The sequence below is a fragment of the Mustela lutreola genome, chromosome 1 (genome assembly GCF_030435805.1).
Source record: "Mustela lutreola isolate mMusLut2 chromosome 1, mMusLut2.pri, whole genome shotgun sequence".
Classification (NCBI taxonomy): Eukaryota; Metazoa; Chordata; class Mammalia; order Carnivora; family Mustelidae; genus Mustela; species Mustela lutreola.
In genome coordinates, this window is record NC_081290.1 from 275,376,045 (window position 1) to 275,396,469 (window position 20,425).

Genomic DNA, 20,425 nt, shown 5'->3' on the forward strand with positions numbered 1-20,425 from the left:
AAAAGAATTAATAAAACTCAGAAAACGTCATCAAGATCAATCAAGAGAAAAGAGAGAGAAAAACCCCACAAATTACCAATATGAGGAATGGATCCCATACATTGCTAAAAACTAGTGTTCCCTTGTATAAAAACTTGAAATCCAGGTTGATGATAACTTATTTTCTAGGAGCACCTGGATAGTACAGTTAGTTGAGCATCTTACTCTTAGTTTCAGCTCAGGTCATGATCTTAGGATCATGGAACTGAACCCATATCACATTCTGCTCTGCATAGGGTCTCCTTCTCTCTCTTTCCGTCTGTTCCCCTCCATCTATCCATTCTCTCTCTCTCTCTTAAATAAACAAACAAACAAATAAATAAATAAATAAAATATTTTGTAACCTTTTCTCTCGTAATTCTACCTCTAGATATTTATTTGCAGTACCATAAAACTGCATGGATAACTCCAAGTCATTGTGACTTAGATGTAGATAAAACATCATTAGTTATGGATTCATACCTGGTCTTGGGAAGTAGAATATTGCATGAGCATATGGCTCACAGGGAAAGCACAAGACCCTGTTTGTAATAAATTTCAAAAAGTCAATGACAAAATTAAGCTCAATTAGGGAAAATGATCATAGGTACACTTCAAATGATATTATTATAGAGTTATTTTAGAGTCAAAAACCAAAAACTCTAAAGCCAGACTTCTTCTAACAAGTACCCGTTTGGATGGGACACATGAGAAAGAATCTCAGCAAAATGGAAAGGTTAAGCAATCCAGGAGTCACAAGGGACCGGAACCTATTTTCAACTGTCCTGTTAGTTATGGTGTGAAACCTCTCTAGTTGGACTCAGAACTAAATTCAATTATAGTTTGCTTATTTGGATGAATTGAAGGAAGAGCCTGAGGAAAGCATATTTGCATGATGCACAAGAAGTGGCTCAACAAAGAATTATGAGCAAAGAAGGAGCTCTGAAGGAAGTCTTAAAACAGTGAGGAAACCTTCTCAGTTAGAAGAAAAGAACAATGTTTCAGTAAAACTTATGCTATGTAAAAGGAACAGCAAAAGCATTATACATATGTTATCTCACAATTTATCATACAATTTTTGATATAGGAGGGATAGGACTAAATAATATTCCTGAAAGCAAAACATAGAAGATAAAGAGTTTGAGTAGCATAATATGTTAACAGTGCTTGAGAATCCAATCAGAAAACCTTGCACACACAAAAAGAGACGAATGGCCAGTCTTCAGGCTGTTTAGTAAATAGAGGCAGGCCATTCAAAAGCTTCCAAGGTTTTTCTTTCCTTCAAAGGAAAAAGCAAAGTGAAGGGACACACTTGCTCCTAAGGAAACAAGTTCTGGTCAAGCCAATAGTTACGTGTATACTAAAATCACCAACATTGCTACCTCTCTCTCTCATTAGTGGGTAGCCCCATCTGGAAGGAGAAGCAAGAAGCATCAGTGTTTCATTTTCTAACTTAATGAATAAGAATAGAACTTTTGTTGCTGTTAATAGACAGGTAAGGAACACAGTTTTTAAAAACATGAAACTGCACACTCAGAGAGCCTGGATACAACCTCTTACTGGCCATACTATTTAACACCTCCAAACAAAATCCTTAAATTCTAAAATCCTAAAACAAAGATAACTGTTTCAATCACTTATAGGATATTTACCATACACCAAGAATTCAACTAGGAATGCATGTCAGCTATGCTCAAAATCACACAGCTAGCTGGTCCTAATCAAGACTTCCTGAGACCTTAAGTTCCTGACCACCATAATGCACCTGGCATACCATATCCCCTCAGAATTACCTGCATGTGAGAACTTACTCTAACCATGGAGTCTCCATTATATGAACTACACAGAAATGAGGAGGTCGAGTTGAAGACAGGCCTTCCATTCCGCTCTGACAGCCCATCCTGAGGGCTGATTTCATCTCTTCTGATTTTCTCATCATCACCAGAGACCCCCATGATTATGGTGTCACATAAAGTAGGTATTTCAAAGCAATCAATTCTAAATACTTCAGTCTTCACTCTGTACCTAAATTGTCAACTTCTTGAGAGCATTTTGATTTTACTAATATCTCTTGGTGGATGATTTAGGGTCCATATCTGAATCAGCCCTCACAATGGGTACCTGCGGACCAATATAAGGTTGAGCACAGTTGAAGGATTAGGAGAGGGGGCTGGGGCAGGGAGTCACTTAAAACTCTTACAGCCACAACTAGTTTGGGCCTCTGGTCTTCCCTTTAGGCTCCTGGCAAGATATCTAAGCTTCTTCCAGCCTGGTGTTTTCTGATAGCTCTGGGGGCATAAAGAAAGAAACGGTGTAACGGATTTCTTAGCAGATAAGAGGTATTCCTTTAATTAAAAATGAGATTTTAAATTAGCAATAAATTCCTAGATAGAGTGGGACACCTGGGGCTCCGCTTGTTAAGCATCTGCCTTCAGCTCAGGTCATGATCCCAGGGTCCTGAGGATTAGTCTTGCATCAGGCTTCTTGCTCAGCATGTAACCTGCTTCTGCCTGTTGGTCCCTCTGCTTGTGTTCTTCTCTCTAAAATAAATAAATAAATAAATAAATAAATAAATAAAATCCTTAAAAAAATAAATTCCTATATAGATGGCCTGAATCTACCAACAAATTGATAAGTAATTTAGTTTGTTATATTTTATTTGTCAGCTTTTCATACAATGTCATCTAATTTTACCAATAAAATATTGTGATCCCTTGGAAAAAGAAAATATGAGAGTAAATGATTTTTATAAATTTCATTACAGGCCTTCTTTCCAATATGGTGGGACTTTTCCTGATTTTTCCTGAAAAACTCCAGGAGTCCCAAGAGTCCCCAAATAATACATGCTCAGACAACCCACTACATACAAACACAAGGGTACATGGACTTTATATACATAAAAAAAAAATATCCAGAACATTTTGGAAAGAGTCTCTATTAAGCCATCAAACAGAACTCTGAATAACTTGTCTAACTATGTCCTTTGTACAGTCAAAATGTTTTCCCATCATGCTCTGGAAGCTTGCATGAATCTAGAGAAAACAGAAAATATTAGTTACATATATGAAAGTTTCTTTTTTTTTTAAGATTTTATTTATTTATTCATGAGAGACAGAAAGAGGCAGAGGGAGAAGCAGGCTCCCCTTGAGCAGAGAGACCGATGTGGGACTTGATCCCAGGACCCCTAGGATCATGACCTGAGCTGAAGGCAAACACTCCACCGTCTGAGACACACAGGTGCCCCAATGTGAAAGATTCTAAGAGCTGAAACATCAAATGAGTGGTATCAGGCACTAGGCAACCACTACTACCTCCATGACATAGGCTCTGGGGATAGAAGTAACTGAATCAAGCCAAGTTTGTGTGGAAGCAATGTAATCATTTTGCAGAGAAAAGACAAATTTCTAGTCAGAGACAAATGTGAAAATGAATATAAATGGAGCCCAGAGCTGAGATTGGGTATTGTGAATCCATGGACAAAGAGGTAACCAATGATTAAGTGAGTAGTGTCGCCTAAATGCAGAAAATAAAAATAAAATAAAATAAAACTATCCTAAGCATCTGGTAATCTGCTAATTTTATTACATCCTTTATAGGCACATGGGATTATATATTAAATTCTTAGCCTTTTTGACATCACTTATCTTATGGTTAATGCATGATTGTTCATGACACAAGGACAAGTTCTAGATATGTAAGAACAATGCATATAGTCACATAAAAAAAGAAAGTATTATCATAGAATTTAATTCAGCTACTATTTGTTTACATCTTAATTTGGGCCAAGTTTATTTTTAGAAAAAAAGAAAGATAAGAAAAATAAAGCTATACCACATACTCCTCCTTCTCAGACAAACTAGTGAAAGCACAGTTCATAAGAAGAAGCACTTACATAGAACATAGGGTTATTTCAAGTGGAGGAAACATACTGCTGAATAGCAACAAAAGAACAGGGTAGGAATCAGAATGACTTCTAGTATGTTGGAGCCAAGTCTTCCTGAATAGGAAAACATGAGCAGTGTGAATTAGAGTTAAGACATGGACCCTCAAGCATGGCGTGGGGAATCCTGAGCAGAGGAGATAGCTGAAACACAACCATAAAGCTGACAGTAGAGTGTGTTTGGAGAACGCAGACTGACCCAGCGAAGCTGAGTGAAAGCATCCAGGAGAAGGGACACACAGGAGCAAAGACAGGGAAAGAGGGAATTACATAACTTGAATTTTCAATGTGCCTTACGCTGTGTTAAAACTTCACATGTGTTAGTCGTAGTGATAGTATATCTTCATGAGGTATAATATTACCCCATTTCATAGACACATGCATAATTAAATCAAATTGCCAAAACCCAAAGATAAAAACTTATGTCAACCAGCTCTCCCTGACCCCAAAACCGGTCATTATAACACCATACCTTCTTCCAGTGTGATGACCTCTGATAGTACCAGTTAGAGATGAACCAATTTAGGGACGTTTATGATAAACAAATGAAAGGGTTGGATTTTCTTCCAAGGAAAACAGGGAACCATATAGATTTTTAGCGGGGAGATGAATTATTTGATCAGAGATGAGCTGTGGAAGGTTATTTCTTGATTTCCTTAAATCCAAGTGCTCACACCTGGAACTAACTGGACTCTTTCAAGTGCAGATTGCAATCTGAATAACAATGACTTGCTCTTTGGCTCATACTAACTTCAGAGGCTCTTTAATCCAGCTGCCCAAAGAGAACTCATATGCTTTTATAACATCACAAGTGATCAACTGTCTGGAGACAACGAATTGAATGAAAGCACAATGAAAATCAACCTCTTGACTTGAATTCTGAATGTGCCATTTTAGACCATACCTTCCCCATGGCGATTTTCATCTCCATGTTTCTCAGGGTATAGATGAGAGGATTCAGCATGGGGGCAATCACAGTATAAAACACAGAGACTTCCTTATCCTTGTTCTCACTCCCAGCAGGTAGAACATAAGTATAGATACAGGGCACAAAGAATAAAACCACCACCATAATGTGAGAGCTGCAGGTGGAGAGAGCCTTGCGTCTCCCTATGGAGGAGTATGTCCTAAGATTCCATAATATGAGAATGTAAGAAGCCACCAGGACAAGAAAAATGACAACCACCACCATTCCTGAATTTGCAATCACTAAGATACTAACAACATGAATGTCTTTGCACACCAGTTTCAAAAGAGGCTTCACATCACATATGTAGTGATCAATCTGATTAGGACCACAGAAAGGTAAGTCGAGTACCATGAGCAGTAGAGCCACAGAGTGCCAAAACCCCACACCCCAGGCCATGAAGACCAACGTGTTACACCTCCGCCGGTTCATGATAACCATGTAGTGTAGGGGCTTGACAATGGCAACGTAGCGGTCTAAAGCCATGGACACCAAGATGAATATCTCCACGCCTGCCAGCAAGTGGGCAGTGAAGAGCTGGGTCATACAGCTGTTATAAGAAATGTTTTTTCTTGCTGCACCTAAGTCCCTGATTAGCCTGGGGACCACAGTGGAGGTGTAGCAGAGATCCATGAGGGAAAGGTGACAGAGAAAATAGTACATTGGTTGTTCAATTAGATGGCTGCAAGTGATGGTAAGTAAGATGATGAAATTTCCCATTAAGACAGCCAGGTAGCACAGCAGGAACAAGAGAAAGAACAGTAGCTCTAGTTGCTTATTTTCCCATAGTCCCATGAAAACAAATTCTGTGACGTTGTTCTGATTTTCCATGAGGCTGAGGTGAGTCCAGAGACACAACAGAAACTTACTTCACCTGAAATGATATGGAACATATGACTTTTTTTGTAGCACTGTAAATATTTGGAGTATTTTTGTATGAAAAAATACGTAGATCACAGAGGAATTTTTGTACTTAATGTTTAAAGCCTTTATGGTGTAAGACAGATATCATTATTCAAATGATGTTTAGTGAGAGCATACTAAATCCTGGGAATTTAATGAACATTTTGAATGGATTTAACTCATAATAACCCAGGAGTGACTCTGCTGATTTTTATACATGGGGGAACGCAACTGGATGGCTTCCAACAATAACACCAATTCATTCAGATAGTAAACAGTAACCTAAGGTATGGACCTGTATCAAATGCCAAATTCTGTGCTCTTGAGAGTTATGCTACATTATCCACTGACCAAAAGGACTTTGATCTGGTTTCCACCTCCTGTCTCTGCCATTAACACTCAGATAAACTTAAGCAATTCTCCTCCCTTCCATATGCTACTGACAATAACTTACAAAGCCCCAATCCAACACCATATTCTATACATTCAGGAGAAGTAAATATTTATTCAAGATATAAAATCACAATCAAGATTCTTAATCATAGCAGATAAATAAACTGAATTAGTTGATCACAAATTCAGTGACTCACCTTCTTGGTAGTTTTGTCCAGGTTCAGTTTGAACCAGATTTTGTCACGATTCAGGAGAGGCAGGAAATGGAAAACCAGAGGCATAATCTGGGCATCTGAATACAGGAACATGGTGCTACTTTTATATAAAAGCCTTCCATTTTCCCAAATCATTCTGAAGACACATTTTAAACTCATAAAATGTTCATTAAATGTGCTGTTTAAAATGTTAGAACACTGCAGAGAGCCAGTTGTTTTCTGTTGACATGTTGAAGAACCCTAGTGATGAAAGAACATCCTGCATGTTTAACCATGCAGTTAAGCAGCATAGCCACTTAGATGCAGTCGATCCAGGAGAAGGAAAGAATATTTTGAGACATCACATTTTACCCATTATCAAGTGTCTACCATAGCAAAATTGTGATTTTCCTAAAAGACTGTTAATGCCTATTCATTATTTTCATGGTACCAGAGGGGAAGAGTGTGTTGAGGAGAACAGATCTCTCATCTACTGCTCATAAAGTGGAGCATCCAGGGTCCTATGTCTTGTTATCTTTTTCTTGTTAACACCGAGAAATTCATTCTCTCTCATCTTCCCTTCCTGGTTGGTAAGTGGAAGTAAAAATACTGGATCTATTTGTCTTGTTCTGAGGGCAAAATGGAGTTCATTGGGGAATACACAATGCAAGGTCTCATGGTTCTAACTTGTCAAGTCCATAAAATGTGTGGAGAGGAACATACAGTTGTATAAGAAAATAGAAAACAAGATGTTCTTCATCAACTAATCAGTTTTACTTATTGACTTTGTATTCTGCCATATGGGGTGGGTTGAGGATTTTATGCTAGACATACATTCAGGATAAGGAAAAATACTTTGGCATTGGTATAAATTTGTTCTGGTTTCGACATAGAGCTTGGCAAAATACTTCTTTATGTTTAAGTTGAGAAGATCCAAGCCTAAATTTCATGTGGAAGAATAGGATCAATTAAAGGACATATAGAAACCCCAGGGTAGCTTTTCAGTAAAATCAGAGAACAAAAACTAGAGAATCAAAACAGTAGGAAATGCAACTCTTGGTTTAGAGTGTGTTCTGAACACTGGTGCAAACCTGAACATCTCTTACCACTTAGTGGTAAGGTAGGTTGCTGAAGGTTGCTGTTCAACCCACAGTGCTTAAAAACAAGCTGTGAAAATATAAATTGATATAGGAAAAAGATCTATAGCAGCTCCTATGAACTTTCTTCTGGGAATCCCCTTGGGTGGGGGACGGAATGTATAAAACCTCCCTTTTCCTCTTTCTTTCCCTTTTCCTTGCTTTCCCTCCCCCTCTCTCTTTCAATATATCACAGTGTAGCAACCCTTATTGTACTCACACTTCTTCTGATGATGATGTGAGATGATAAAATGCCAACATGATGAGATGAAGTGAGGTGAATGAGGCAGGCATCGGGAAATAGCTTTAGGCTGCTGTTGACCATCTCCAAACACATCAAATGGGGATCTTCTGCTTCTGCACCATGGTTGAAAACAGGTAACTGAAACCATGAAACTCGAAACATGGATAAAAGGGACTATTGTATTATTGTCCTTGTTTTGCAAATAAGGAATCTTGAATCCAAAGCTGCACAAGTACTAAGAGGAAGGTCTACATCTAAATCACCAGTTTATTCCATACGATTTGGAAGCTCATACTGCTTTTTTCATTGTCCTTAGATACCTTTTCCCAAATACAAATAAAGGCATAAAACCTTCCTCAATTGCATTCCCAATATTCCTGAATGCCTTCTCTTAAAAATATCTGCCAACACAATTATTACAGAGGAACTTAAAAATTTAAATTAGGGGATCAAATTCTGTATAAAATGAAAACCTATAAAAATTACAATTATTTTCTCTTTATCCTATATATCCATACATATATAAAATGTTTTTGTATATATTATATCAAGGTGATCCTTCAGTTGGTTTCTTTTACTTTTTGTATCTGTACTATGTAATAGCAAACAGACATGGAGCACCTCTTACCCTCCTTTTTATCTTTCATCCAAAGAACCTTTCAGAAAAACGTTTTTGGGAATAACATGTATTAAAGCATGTGCATGTCCTCAGGGGAAACCTCCCACAGGCATTTTCCATCAGCCAATGTGTGTGTGATTATAATTTGAAAAATAAAGCCCATATTATTATGGTGGTAATATAGGCAGCCTTGAGGCTTATTTGATTTATATAATTTTTAAAGATTTATATATTTGTTTGTTTGTTTGCTGATTGATTTATCTGAGAGAGATGGGAATAGCATGAGGAGAGTCAGAAGCAGAAAGGGAATCCTGAAGCAGACTCCCTGCTGAGCACAGAATCCAACTCCAGCTGGATCCCAGGACCTAGATAGCATGACATAAGCTGAAATTCAGAGTTGGATGCTTAACTGACTGAGCCACCCAGTCTCCGTTTGATGTATCTCTTAAGGGTGATTAGCTGAATGATTCAATTCTGTTGTATTCTTCTAGCACTGATGTAAGGTGAATATGTATTATTCTCTCCATCTTCTCCTAGAATAATTTCTTCAAAAACTGGAGATGTATATTATATACACACATATATTTTTAATTCCTCACATTATGTAAAGAGCTAAATATGCAAAGGAAGTATAGAAAAATATTAATATTTACTCATCAACATAGAGTCATTGTCATTAGCATGAAGATTTTGAAATAATTCTCAATGGCTAATTACAACCATTGGAATCTTAGAAGTCATATACATTGTTTTATGTCACTAGGTAACATCGAATATAAGGGTCTCAGAATTAGGAAATGCCACAATGCATAATTAGTTATTTTCCTTATTTTAGTGTTTTGTTTTTTATTTTTTACTTTGAGTGAATCAGGTTGAGTAAATTGGAGTCCTCCGTTCATAGCAGCAATCCTCCTGAGTCCATGCTAAGTCCATGTAAGTCTAATTTTACTTTTTTTTTTTTTTTCTGCATTGCTCATTTCTACTTCTGCTTCCCACTACAGTGCACCCACTCTACTCAATTGTACTCAGTTCCACTAGCCCCAGGATATTACAGATTCCTTGTGATTATCCTACAACTGTCCGCATCTTACAACCCTCTTACAATACTATCTGTAAAGTATGATGTTTGACTCTGTCTTCTTGCTGCATGACGCTGCCTCAGGCATACACTAAGCAGTCTAGTCTCCAAATGCATAAAGCAAGTTTAGATAAATCCACATGAAGAAAAATATGAATCCACCTTCACAGTGGAAGATTTCAATGTTTCTTTTTCTATGATGGATGCCTAAGAAGGCATTAAATCCAGAGGGTATAAAAGATCTGAACAACAGAAATTAAAAGTTTATGGAGGTTTGTATAAAAGCATACATCTAACAAGGAATACATATTTTTGTATGTATGGAAGGAGTATACATAAAATTAACTAAAAATTATTTTAAAAAGCATCACCATGTTTTTAAAAAAGTGACATTATACAGAAATCTGAGCTCAGTAAAAGTTATAAGTAGATCTAGGGCGCCTGGGTGGCTCAGTGGGTTAAGCTGCTGCCTTCAGCTCAGGTCATGATCTCAGGGTCCTGGGATCGAGTCCAGCATTGGGCTCTCTGCTCCGCAGGGAGCCTGCTTCCTCCTCTCTCTCTCTGCCTGCCTCTCTGCCTACTTGTGATCTCTGTCTGTCAAATAAATAAATAAAATCTTTTAAAAAAAAAGTTATAAGTAGATCTACATCTAGATCTAGGTAGATATGAATATAAATACATGCACAGATACATTATTAAAAATTAAAATTATTCTATGAAACACAGTTAATTCATTAAGAAATCATACTAGAAATTTAAAAATCTACATATACTTGAAATATAAGGAACATACTACCTGTCAGAGTTTGTAGGATATAGGGAGACTGATACTTTTAAGGAAAATGATAACATTAATATTTTCACTAGAAAAAAAGAAAATCTGAAAAGGATTTTATTTTTATAAGACAGAAGCAGATCAAAAAGTAATATGAGAAAACATAAGGTAAATCAAAGTGAAAATTAGAAAGAAGCAAAAAATAAAAAAAGAAAGAGCAACAAATTTTCACATTGGATCTTTGAGAAACCTTTCAAAATAGTCAAAGTTTAAACAATATGAGTGAATACAAAAGAAATAAAAGGTAATTAGGCAATATTAGTGAATAATAATATAACTAATGATGAAAAGGGAGAGGAAAAATATAAAATATTATCAACAACTAAATGCCAATAATTTTGAATATATAAGCTGAAAAAGATGTTTCTACAAAATACTATACACAACTCCAGAAAAATTACAAAAGTAGTCTATACCTAGTAAAATTAGAATTAATTAAAAATAATACTGTAAAAGAAATATGAGCTTCAAATGGAATTATAACATTTTTTAAAAGATTTTGTATATTTATTTGAGAGAAAGAGTGAGCAAAGCACAAGCTGGGGGAGGGGTAAAGAGAGAGGGAAAAGCAGGGAGTCTGTCCCCTGCCTAGCAAGAAGCCAAATGTGGGGCTTGATCTTAGGACCCTGGGATCATGACCTGAGCTGAAGACAAACATTTAACCAACTGAGCCACCCAGGCACCTGAGGTTTCGAAACATCTTACCAAAGTTTTCCAAAATAGACTCTCCCAGTCTTTTATAATTTCTCATAGAGGAGTAAAAATCAAACTATCATTAATTCATTTTGTAAGACTATTATTACAAGGAAATATAATTAATCACTGAAACTACCCTCTCTGAAATTGACTCTAGAAAGTTTAAACAAAATATTAAATTAATTTAATTTTGCATAAAATTAACATTCCATTACCAAGTTTTATTCCAGATATCCTTTAATAGTTTATTATTAGAAACTTGATGAACATGTCCACCAAACTGGAAATTAAAAGTGAAAAAAAAAAAAAGGAGAAGTCAAGATGACAGAGAAGTAGCAGGCTAAGACTACTTCAGGTAGCAGGAGATCAGCTAGATAGCTTATCTAAAGATTGCAAACACCTACAAATCCAATGGGAGATCAAAGAGAAGAAGAACAGCAATTCTAGAAACAGAAAATCAACCACTTTCTGAAAGTTTATCTTATATATATATTATATATATAATATATATATATATTTCTTTTTTATATTTTTTCTTTATTCATTTTACTTTTTTAATTGTTTCTTTTCTTTTTTTTTTTTTTCTTTCTGAACCTCTTTTTATTCCCTTTCTCCCCCCTCACAATTTGGGATCTCTTCGGATTTGGTTAAAGCATATTTTCCTGGGGTCTTTGCCACCCTTTTAGCATTTTACTTGCTCCTTCATATACTCTTATCTGGACAAAATGACAAGACGGAAAAATTCACCAGAAAAAAAGAACAAGAGGCAGTACTGAAGGCTAGGGACTTAATCAATACAGACATTGGTAATATGTCAGATCTAGAGTTCAGAATGACCATTCTCAAGGTTCCAGCTGGGCTCGAAAAAGGCATGGAAGATATTAGAGAAACCCACTTGGGAGATATAAAAACCCTTTCTGGAGAAATAAAAGAACTAAAATCTAACCAAGTCAAAAACAAAAAAGCTTTAATGAGGTGCAATAAAAAATGGAGGCTCTGACTGCTAGGATAAATGAGGCAGAAGAAAGAATTAGCGATATAGAAGAACAAATGACAGAGAATAAAGAAGCTGAGAATAAAGAAGTCCTGCATATAATGTGACTTGGCATTTAGGCAATACATATATACATATACATATATACATGCATATACATATATACATGTATATACATATATACATATACATGTATATGTACATATATGTACGTATATATACATGTGTATATATATACATATATGACAAATATCCCTTTTGAATCCACACCCAAAGATGTTACACAGAATACAAGTAAACAAAAAACCAATCAATGTTTCTTACAAAATAACTGGTTATGGTGATGTGGAATTTATTCCAGTAATAAAGGACTGATTGAGCATTTAAAAATCAGTGTAATTCACTAAGTTAAGAGAATGAAGGAGTATCACAAGGCTATTTGGATTAATGTAAAATTATTTGATAAATTTCAATTGATAGTTGTGATTTAAAGACTTTAATAAATTATGAAATAAAAAAAAGTATTCCACTTTTACCATGTCATTCTATGTTTTCAATACAATTCCAGTAACAATCTCAATAGTATTTTTTAAAGAAATTAACAATTCCATTCTGATTTATATAGAAATATACAAATTCAAAGGAATCTCGAAGATTCACACACACACACACAAACACACACACACACACACAATGTAGTTCGGATGCTTACTCTATCGAAATTCAAGAATTGCTATTAAGCACCCATAATCAATGCTGTGTGGTATTGACACAAAGTTAAACACTGAGATTTGAAACCAATAGAATGCACAGAAATAGGCCTAATTACATGAATTTTTACAGAGAGGTCAGGTAATTCAGAGGGGGAAAATGTAGACTATTCCACAAATTCTACCAGATCTATGAGGGGGAAAAAAAAATCTAAACCACAACCTCATCTCATACCATACACAAAAATGAACTCAAAATGAGTGTGAGGTCACATGTTGAAGCTAAATCTATAAAAACTGCCAAAGAAATCTTTTGATCTTGGGAGGAGACCAATATTTATTAGATACAAAATAATCATAAACCTTAAGAACAAATTTAAAATTGGAATTTGTCAAAGTTTTAAAATCCAGTGCTTATCAGGTAACACCATTAGTAAAAATGAAGAGGCAATCTATGGATTAGGTGAACATTTTGTAGATATACATAACATCTATATGACAAACGCCTGTATTATATATAAAGAACATTTAAAACTTAGTAATAAGAAAACTAGAAATCTTACGTTTAAATTATGCAAAGGACTTGAACAAAAGTATACAAAAGTCTAACAATAAGATGAAAAACAAAATCTCACCGCCATTAGTCATCAGGGAAAGCAAATTAAAATCACAAAAATACATCACCACAGGTCTCCTAGAGTTACCCAAAGGAAACAACAGGACTAAGTGACAAAGTTGTAGAACAATTGGGAATCATCTTGTGTTTTTTTTTTTTAATTTTTATAAATTTATTTTCAGCATAACAGTATTCATTGTTTTTGTACCACACCCAGTGCTCCATGCAATCTGTGCCCTCTCTAATACCCACCACCTGGTACCCCGACCTCCCACCCCCTGCCCCTTCAAAACCCTCAGATTGTTTTTCAGAGTCCATAGTCTCTCATGGTTCACCTCCCTTCCAATTTCCCCCAACTCCCTTCTCCTCTCTATCTCCCCATGTCCTCCATGCTATTTGTTATGCTCCAAAAATAAGTGAAACCATATGATAATTGACTCTCTCTACTTGACTTATTTCACTCAGCATAATCTCTTCCAGTCCCGTCCATGTTGCTACAAAAGTTGGGTATTCGTCCTTTCTGATGGAGGCATAATACTCCATCGTGTATATGGATCACATCTTCCTTATCCATTCGTCCATTGAAAGGCATCTTGGTTCTTTCCACAGTTTGGCGACCATGGCCATTGCTGCTATAAACATTGGGGTACAGATGGCCCTTCTTTTCACGACATCTGTATCTTTGAGGTAAATACCCAGGAGTGCAGTGGCAGGGTCATAGTGAAGTTCTATTTTTAATTTCTTGAGGAATCTCCACACTGTTATCCAAAGAGGCTACACCAACTTGCATTCCCACCAACAGTGGAAGAGGGTTCCCCTTTCTTCACATCCCCTCCAACACATGTTGTTTCCTGTCTTGTTAATTTTAGCCATTCAAACTGGTGTAAGGTGATATCTCAATGTGGTTTTAATTTGAATCTCCCTGATGGCTAGTGATGATGAACATTTTTTCATGTATCTGATACCCATTTGTATGTGTTCATTGAAGAAGTGTCTGTTCATATCTTCTGCCCATTTTTTGATATGATTGTCTGTATTGTGTGTGCTGAGTTTGAGGAGTTCTTTATAGATCCTGGATATCAACCTTTTGTCTGTACTGTCATTTGCAAATATCTTCTCCCATTCCATGGGTTGCCTCCACAATTTTAATGGTGCCAAGTATTCTATGCTGAACAAACCATGAATCCCAAAGATAACTAGTTGGGAGCTTCTTAGAGTTTGTTTTTACTTCCTGTCTCCTAGTGATTGTGAAAACAAACAAACAAAAACAGCTTTTGGAGTCAAGAACCTTAAAATGCGGGCCATTGATTTCATGCCCTCAGTGCTCTAGCTCTCAAACAATCCGTAGCAGGTTCCAGAGAAGTTGTATTATTGCTGAGGAGGCAGAAGTTCTCTCTGTGACAGGAATCAATAGGTTAGCTATATCACAGGTCACCACACTGGAATTATGCCATTTTTCTACTTGCCTAACATTCTACATTCTTAGAAGCTCAGGTCCATTTAGAGAAAGGATATTCCTATGTGTTTGGATTCCAAGTATGGGGCATGCAACTCCTTATTCAAACCTGGATGTTTGTTAAACATCTCTCTTCAGCATGGTTTATAAGACAAATTATTTCTGTCAGAGGAGATAATTAATTCCTAGGAGAAAAAGTAACAACACCATGACAAGGTCCTTGAACCTATGGAAAACTCTTTAAATATGCATGCAATGTAAGGTGAATATGATTTTTGTTGATTCCATTTACAGAGCAAGATTCTCATGCTCAGAATGACCCATTTGAATGTGCTTACTCCATATACCTTGCTTCTTGCCTATGGGACAAGAGCCATCTGTAGATGACGTCTCCATATTTTTTTCTAAAATAATCCATTCTAAATTGAAATCCCAAGTGTTCTGTAAAAATTTTTTGAGGCTTTAGGATAGAAGGGAAGCATTTGATTGATAAAAACACGTTCTTAAAAACTTGATTTGATATCAAATTATTTGGCTAGTCTCCTACTGAGTGTGTCTTATCTTTCATATTGAAAGTTACCTATCTGAGAGGAGGTCAGTTTGAAGATGGGATTATTTCTGAACACCTCCAAACATCATTAAGATCTTCTAAGCCTGTAAGGTAAGTGTTCAAAATTGCTGATGCATCTTATATATTTTTGCCTCCCATATATATTAATCATTGTTTCAGTCCCTTTAAATATAGTATTCAAGTATTCCATCCTCACCCCATTTCTTCAAAGAAATGGTAAATATTGGTAAATATCATTCACCTAAACTGACAGAAAAAAAAATTGATACTCAAGGAATTGAAGCCAATTATTGGACCCTGCTCTTTGTCACTAAACAGCATGCGTTTGCAATGAGACAACTAGTTTAATAATCTAGACTAATCATGAGAGTGAAAACACAATGGAAATACACTTCTCACATAGAAGAGGCATAGTATGAATAATAAGGACACAAAGCATCAGCTGTGCTATCCAAGCATGAATGGAGAATCCTTTTTTGTAACAAAGGCTATGGATAATTGAATCTTTGTGCCTTATTTAAAAGTAAAATGGAGAGGATTCTTCCTGAACTTCTTGCACAGTTAAGTGATTGCATAATTATCACTCAAAATGTCAATAATTCCTATATCCTAGGTGCCTACACAGTTACAAAATAGATGAAAGTTCTCTGTGCATACAACACAGTGGTGATATGTTCAAGGAGGTTTCCTTAAACAATTCTCATGAAAATATTTCATGTGGATATGATTAATCCTGCTTTATACATGAGAAAACAAGGATGTAATGTGCTAGGAAGGTACTCCAGATAAAAGAAGATGCAAGTGGAAAAATCTGAATTCTAATCTTGTCTTTTTGATTTTCAAACCAAAGCACTTAACCACAGTGGAAATCCTTTTCAACATTTAACAGATGGTTTGAAAGCTTGACAGAAAACTAAAAATAAACACCCCAAAACCCAAAACTCAAAACCAAAACCCAAAAAATCAGATGGTTTGCGTTGCAGATGGATTAGAGTAGGGAGAACTAAGTCTGAGGGAGGAGTCAAGACAAAAAGAGCTTTCAATAAACATAGTACCACATTTTTAAATTTTTATTTGACTTTTCCATTTTTATTATTTTTTTTTACTTGATAGTTGGGAGTTCAAGCATTTCTGTGTGTGTGTGTGTGTGTGTGTGTGTGTGTGTGCACCCTAATGAAATTGTGTTATAGACACTGGCCTCCAAAGTAGTAATAAAGCGATTACATTTATTGTGTTCATATAAGAAAAATATAATTAGTTCAATGTTGTTAATTATAACAATATAGGGCATGGGTAATAATTTGGAGGAAAACCATGAAAAAGTATATTCTGAACTAATCTTAGTTCTTGCTCTTAATTAGCATCTTGATCTTGGCAGAATCTTTACCTCCTCTATGTTTCTATTACTGAAAATATAAAATAATTGCCAAAACAAGAGCTGGAATTATCTTACAGGTTTGTGGTGGGGATTAATTCAATAAACATCTGCAAAAACACTGACAGCCACTAAATATTCACTTTTAGTAAATATTGTTATTGTTATTATTACCATCAACCTAATTCTCTGACACTGATTGCTCATCTCAAAATGGATGGAATAATACCAAACAAATGGGATGTTATCAGTATTTAATGAGATCCTATCTATACAACATTTGCTTTCATACATGAACATATTAATCAACTATTAAACTCTCTCTATATATGTATAATAAGCAAATATAATATTATTGTATATAAAAATAAACATTATTAATTATTTTATAGTATATTTTTATACTTTACGTACTGACAATCAACACCCTGTTAATACTATGTAAACTATAATAAATAATCTCTTAACTGGGGTTTCTATCTCTGGCTTCCAAACTCTTACTGAACCTTACCCCACTTCATCCAAGACACATGAAGATCTTTATTAAAATTTTATCCCTTATTATCTCTTCCTCAAATTCCTCTTCACTTTTCCTTGTATATTCTTACTGTCTTCTCATGGTTTCCCATTTCCCAAGGATAAAGGTAAAATTCCTACCATTGCATTCACAGCTTGTACATCATAAACCACCTTCCTTTTCTTACTTAATGTATTCAATTTCTTACTTAATGTATTCCTATTACATGACTAATTACCTCAGATGACGAAGTGTGCACAAATGATCTCCTGCCTGTGTGTTTACAAAGTTCCCTATGGCCATACTCAACAGAAATTTCAATGAGTAAATAATTTACATAATCATAAAGAATTCATAATTTGTTTTCTATCTCAGAAAACCATATGAGAATCCACAATTCAATAGAATCTAGGTATGTTTTACTTACTAGATGAAAAAGCTTAATACATTCAAGGTTACATTAATAAAAAGGAATTTTTTTCAGGTAATGCAATTATTCATAATATGAAATAATGGAGAATAGAAACAACGTGACGGAGTTTGTTCTTCTGGGCCTCACAGAGAATCCAAAGATGCAGAAAATCATATTTGTTGTCTTTTTGGTGATTTACATCATCTCTGAGGTAGGAAATATGCTCACCGTGGTCACTATCACTACCAGCCCATTATTCGGGTCTCCCATGTACTATTTCCTGGCTTATCTCTCTTTCATTGATGCCTGTTATACTTCTGTTATTACCCCTAAACTGATCATAGATTCACTCAGTGAAAAGAAGACCACCACATTCAATGCCTGTATAATCCAAATCTTTGGAGGACATTTCTTTGTAGGTGCTGATATCATCCTACTTACTGTGATGGCCTATGACCGCTATGTGGCCATCTGCAAACCATTGCACTACACGACCATCATGAATTGGCGGGTGTGTGGCCTGTTAATGGGAGTGGCGTGGGTGGGAGGCATTCTCCATCAGCCATACAGATCCTCTTTATCATACCTTTACCCTTCTGTGGCCCTAATATCATAGATCACTTTATGTGTGATCTGAACCCTTTGCTTAATTTTGCTTGCACTGATACCCAAACCCTAGGGATCTTTGTTGCTGCCAGCAGTGGTTTCATCTGTGTTTTCCTCTTCCTCCTCTTGGTCATCTCCTATGTGGTCATTCTGCGTTCCCTAAGGAACCACAGCTTGGAGGCAAAGCGTAAAGCCCTCTCCACCTGTGTCTCCCACATCACAGTAGTTATCCTATTCTTTGTGCCCTGCATATTTGAGTACATGAGACCTGTGACTACTTTATCAATTGATAAAGCAGTCACAGTATTCTACACTATGATAACACCAATGTTAAACCCCTTAATCTATACCTTAAGAAATGATCAGATGAAAAATGCCATTAGGATATTGTGCAGTAGAAAAGCTATTTCAAGTAATAAATAAATATGCCTAGAGCTCAACACTGATTCAATGAAAACAAAGGTCAAAAGAACATTTTGGAAGTTCTCAGAAAGGAATACCTACCAAATAAAGAAATAACAAACTAGTATGAATGCTAACTTCTGAACTGAGTGGAGCAGAAATCTGTGCAAGGAACAAAAAAATTACCATAGCTTTTTACATATATACATACACACACGCATATATATAGATATATATGTATATATACAGCATGTAGTATTGGCATATATATATTCATAATCACTATGAATATTCACTATCTATATATTCACTATCTATAAAATCTAACATATTTTATCAAGAATTCTGCTCATTTTTATATAACAGCATTGATAATGACATGCTTCCTATAAAATTAGGATATAAAATGACTATAGCATTATAAAAGTGGAGAGCCCTTTAACCTATGAGGAGTAATGAAGATTACCCCAACTTTCCAAATTCCCTTGTAGACTTCAGAGTCACATAGTATTGTTCAAGTTACCCTTCATAGGCTGCTAACCCATTACAAAGAATCATGACTCTAATGAACATCTTATTATCTGAGAGAATTTCTATTAAATAAAATCACACTTTAAACATTACTTGAGTATTTGTTAAGAATCATTTCTACAAGTCAGCACGTCTAGGGCACAATAAATATTGAATGAGTGAATAATGGCATGAAGGAAGCTGAATAATGTCAAGAAAATTTAGACCAAAGAAATATTAGTGGAGACAAGGGACTTTTTTTCCTGCTTTTATCTGATTCAGACTCATATTTGGAGCGAGATTTCTTTGAGAAATGATAATTTTTTGAACTCCTGATTAAACTATATATTTACAAATATTGAAGCTGAGATTCTCAATGAAGGAGCAAATATTTTACATTGATATTTTCCCTGCTTTCAGCAAGATTTCATCATCATATGAATGTGAGGCCATCTTTCTCTGTTAATTAAATTATTTCTAGGTAACATTTCATTATGAAAAGTTTTAAAAAATAAGTGGTTCCATCTATACACAAAATAAGTGGTTCCATCTATACAACTTCAGGAAAAATATATTCCATTTATATATCTGTGTTTGTGTGTGTGTGTGTGTGTGTGTGTGTGTGTGTGTGTATAATATTCCCCATTCATTAATCAATAGTTATTTCTAGACAGAAAATATATCAGACACATTGATGGTTGCTGGGCCTTCAGTGGTGAATAAGTAGATCAAAGTTCTTGCAATCAAAAAGCTTCAGATCTAATAAGAGATACCCAGTGGGGAGCAAAATAGGATAAGACCATGTTATAAATGGGAAGGTAGTGGCAGCACAGGGGGACAATGAAAGCATGTTTGAGGGACACACAACAAAGATCAGGGGGTCAGGAAGATTTCCTAGATGAAAACATCAAAAATGGGCACAAAGGAGGAAAGGAAATCATGAGAGTGAATAAACATGTGTTAGGATGAGAATATTCCCTTTGTTGCATAACAAAGACCAAAGGTGAAAAAGAGTATGCAGAAAACACAATCATTTCAATATGCTGTGGCTATTGGCTCATCTATTCATTCAGTAATTAATTATTGAGCTTCTTCTATGTGTGGGGTTATAAGCTGAACCCTGAGCTCCTAAAAGTCCTAGTAAGACATGAAACCAGAAAGTTAGTGACAGTGAAGATCAAGAAAAGTCTCATATATGTGAAAGAGTTGAATGCCAAGTACCATGAGGAACAC

The 20,425-nt window shown here is 35.6% G+C and overlaps 1 protein-coding gene and 1 pseudogene across 1 annotated transcript; one reads left to right on the forward strand and one right to left on the reverse strand.

Moving 5' to 3' along the window:
- Positions 1-4,817: 4,817 nt before the first annotated feature.
- On the reverse strand, positions 4,818-5,756 carry LOC131809141 (olfactory receptor 4P4-like). Its single transcript, XM_059135856.1, has one exon. It carries the CDS (start codon positions 5,754-5,756, stop codon positions 4,818-4,820), a length of 939 nt encoding a protein of 312 aa, XP_058991839.1.
- Positions 5,757-17,774: 12,018 nt separating this feature from the next.
- LOC131822589 (olfactory receptor 4C46-like) lies at positions 17,775-18,703 on the forward strand (annotated as a pseudogene).
- Positions 18,704-20,425: the final 1,722 nt, after the last annotated feature.

Excerpts from the sequence above, each read along its gene's own strand:
- LOC131809141 (XM_059135856.1), bottom strand. The coding sequence starts at position 5,756 with ATGGAAAATCAGAACAACGTCACAGAATTTGTTTTCATGGGACTATGG.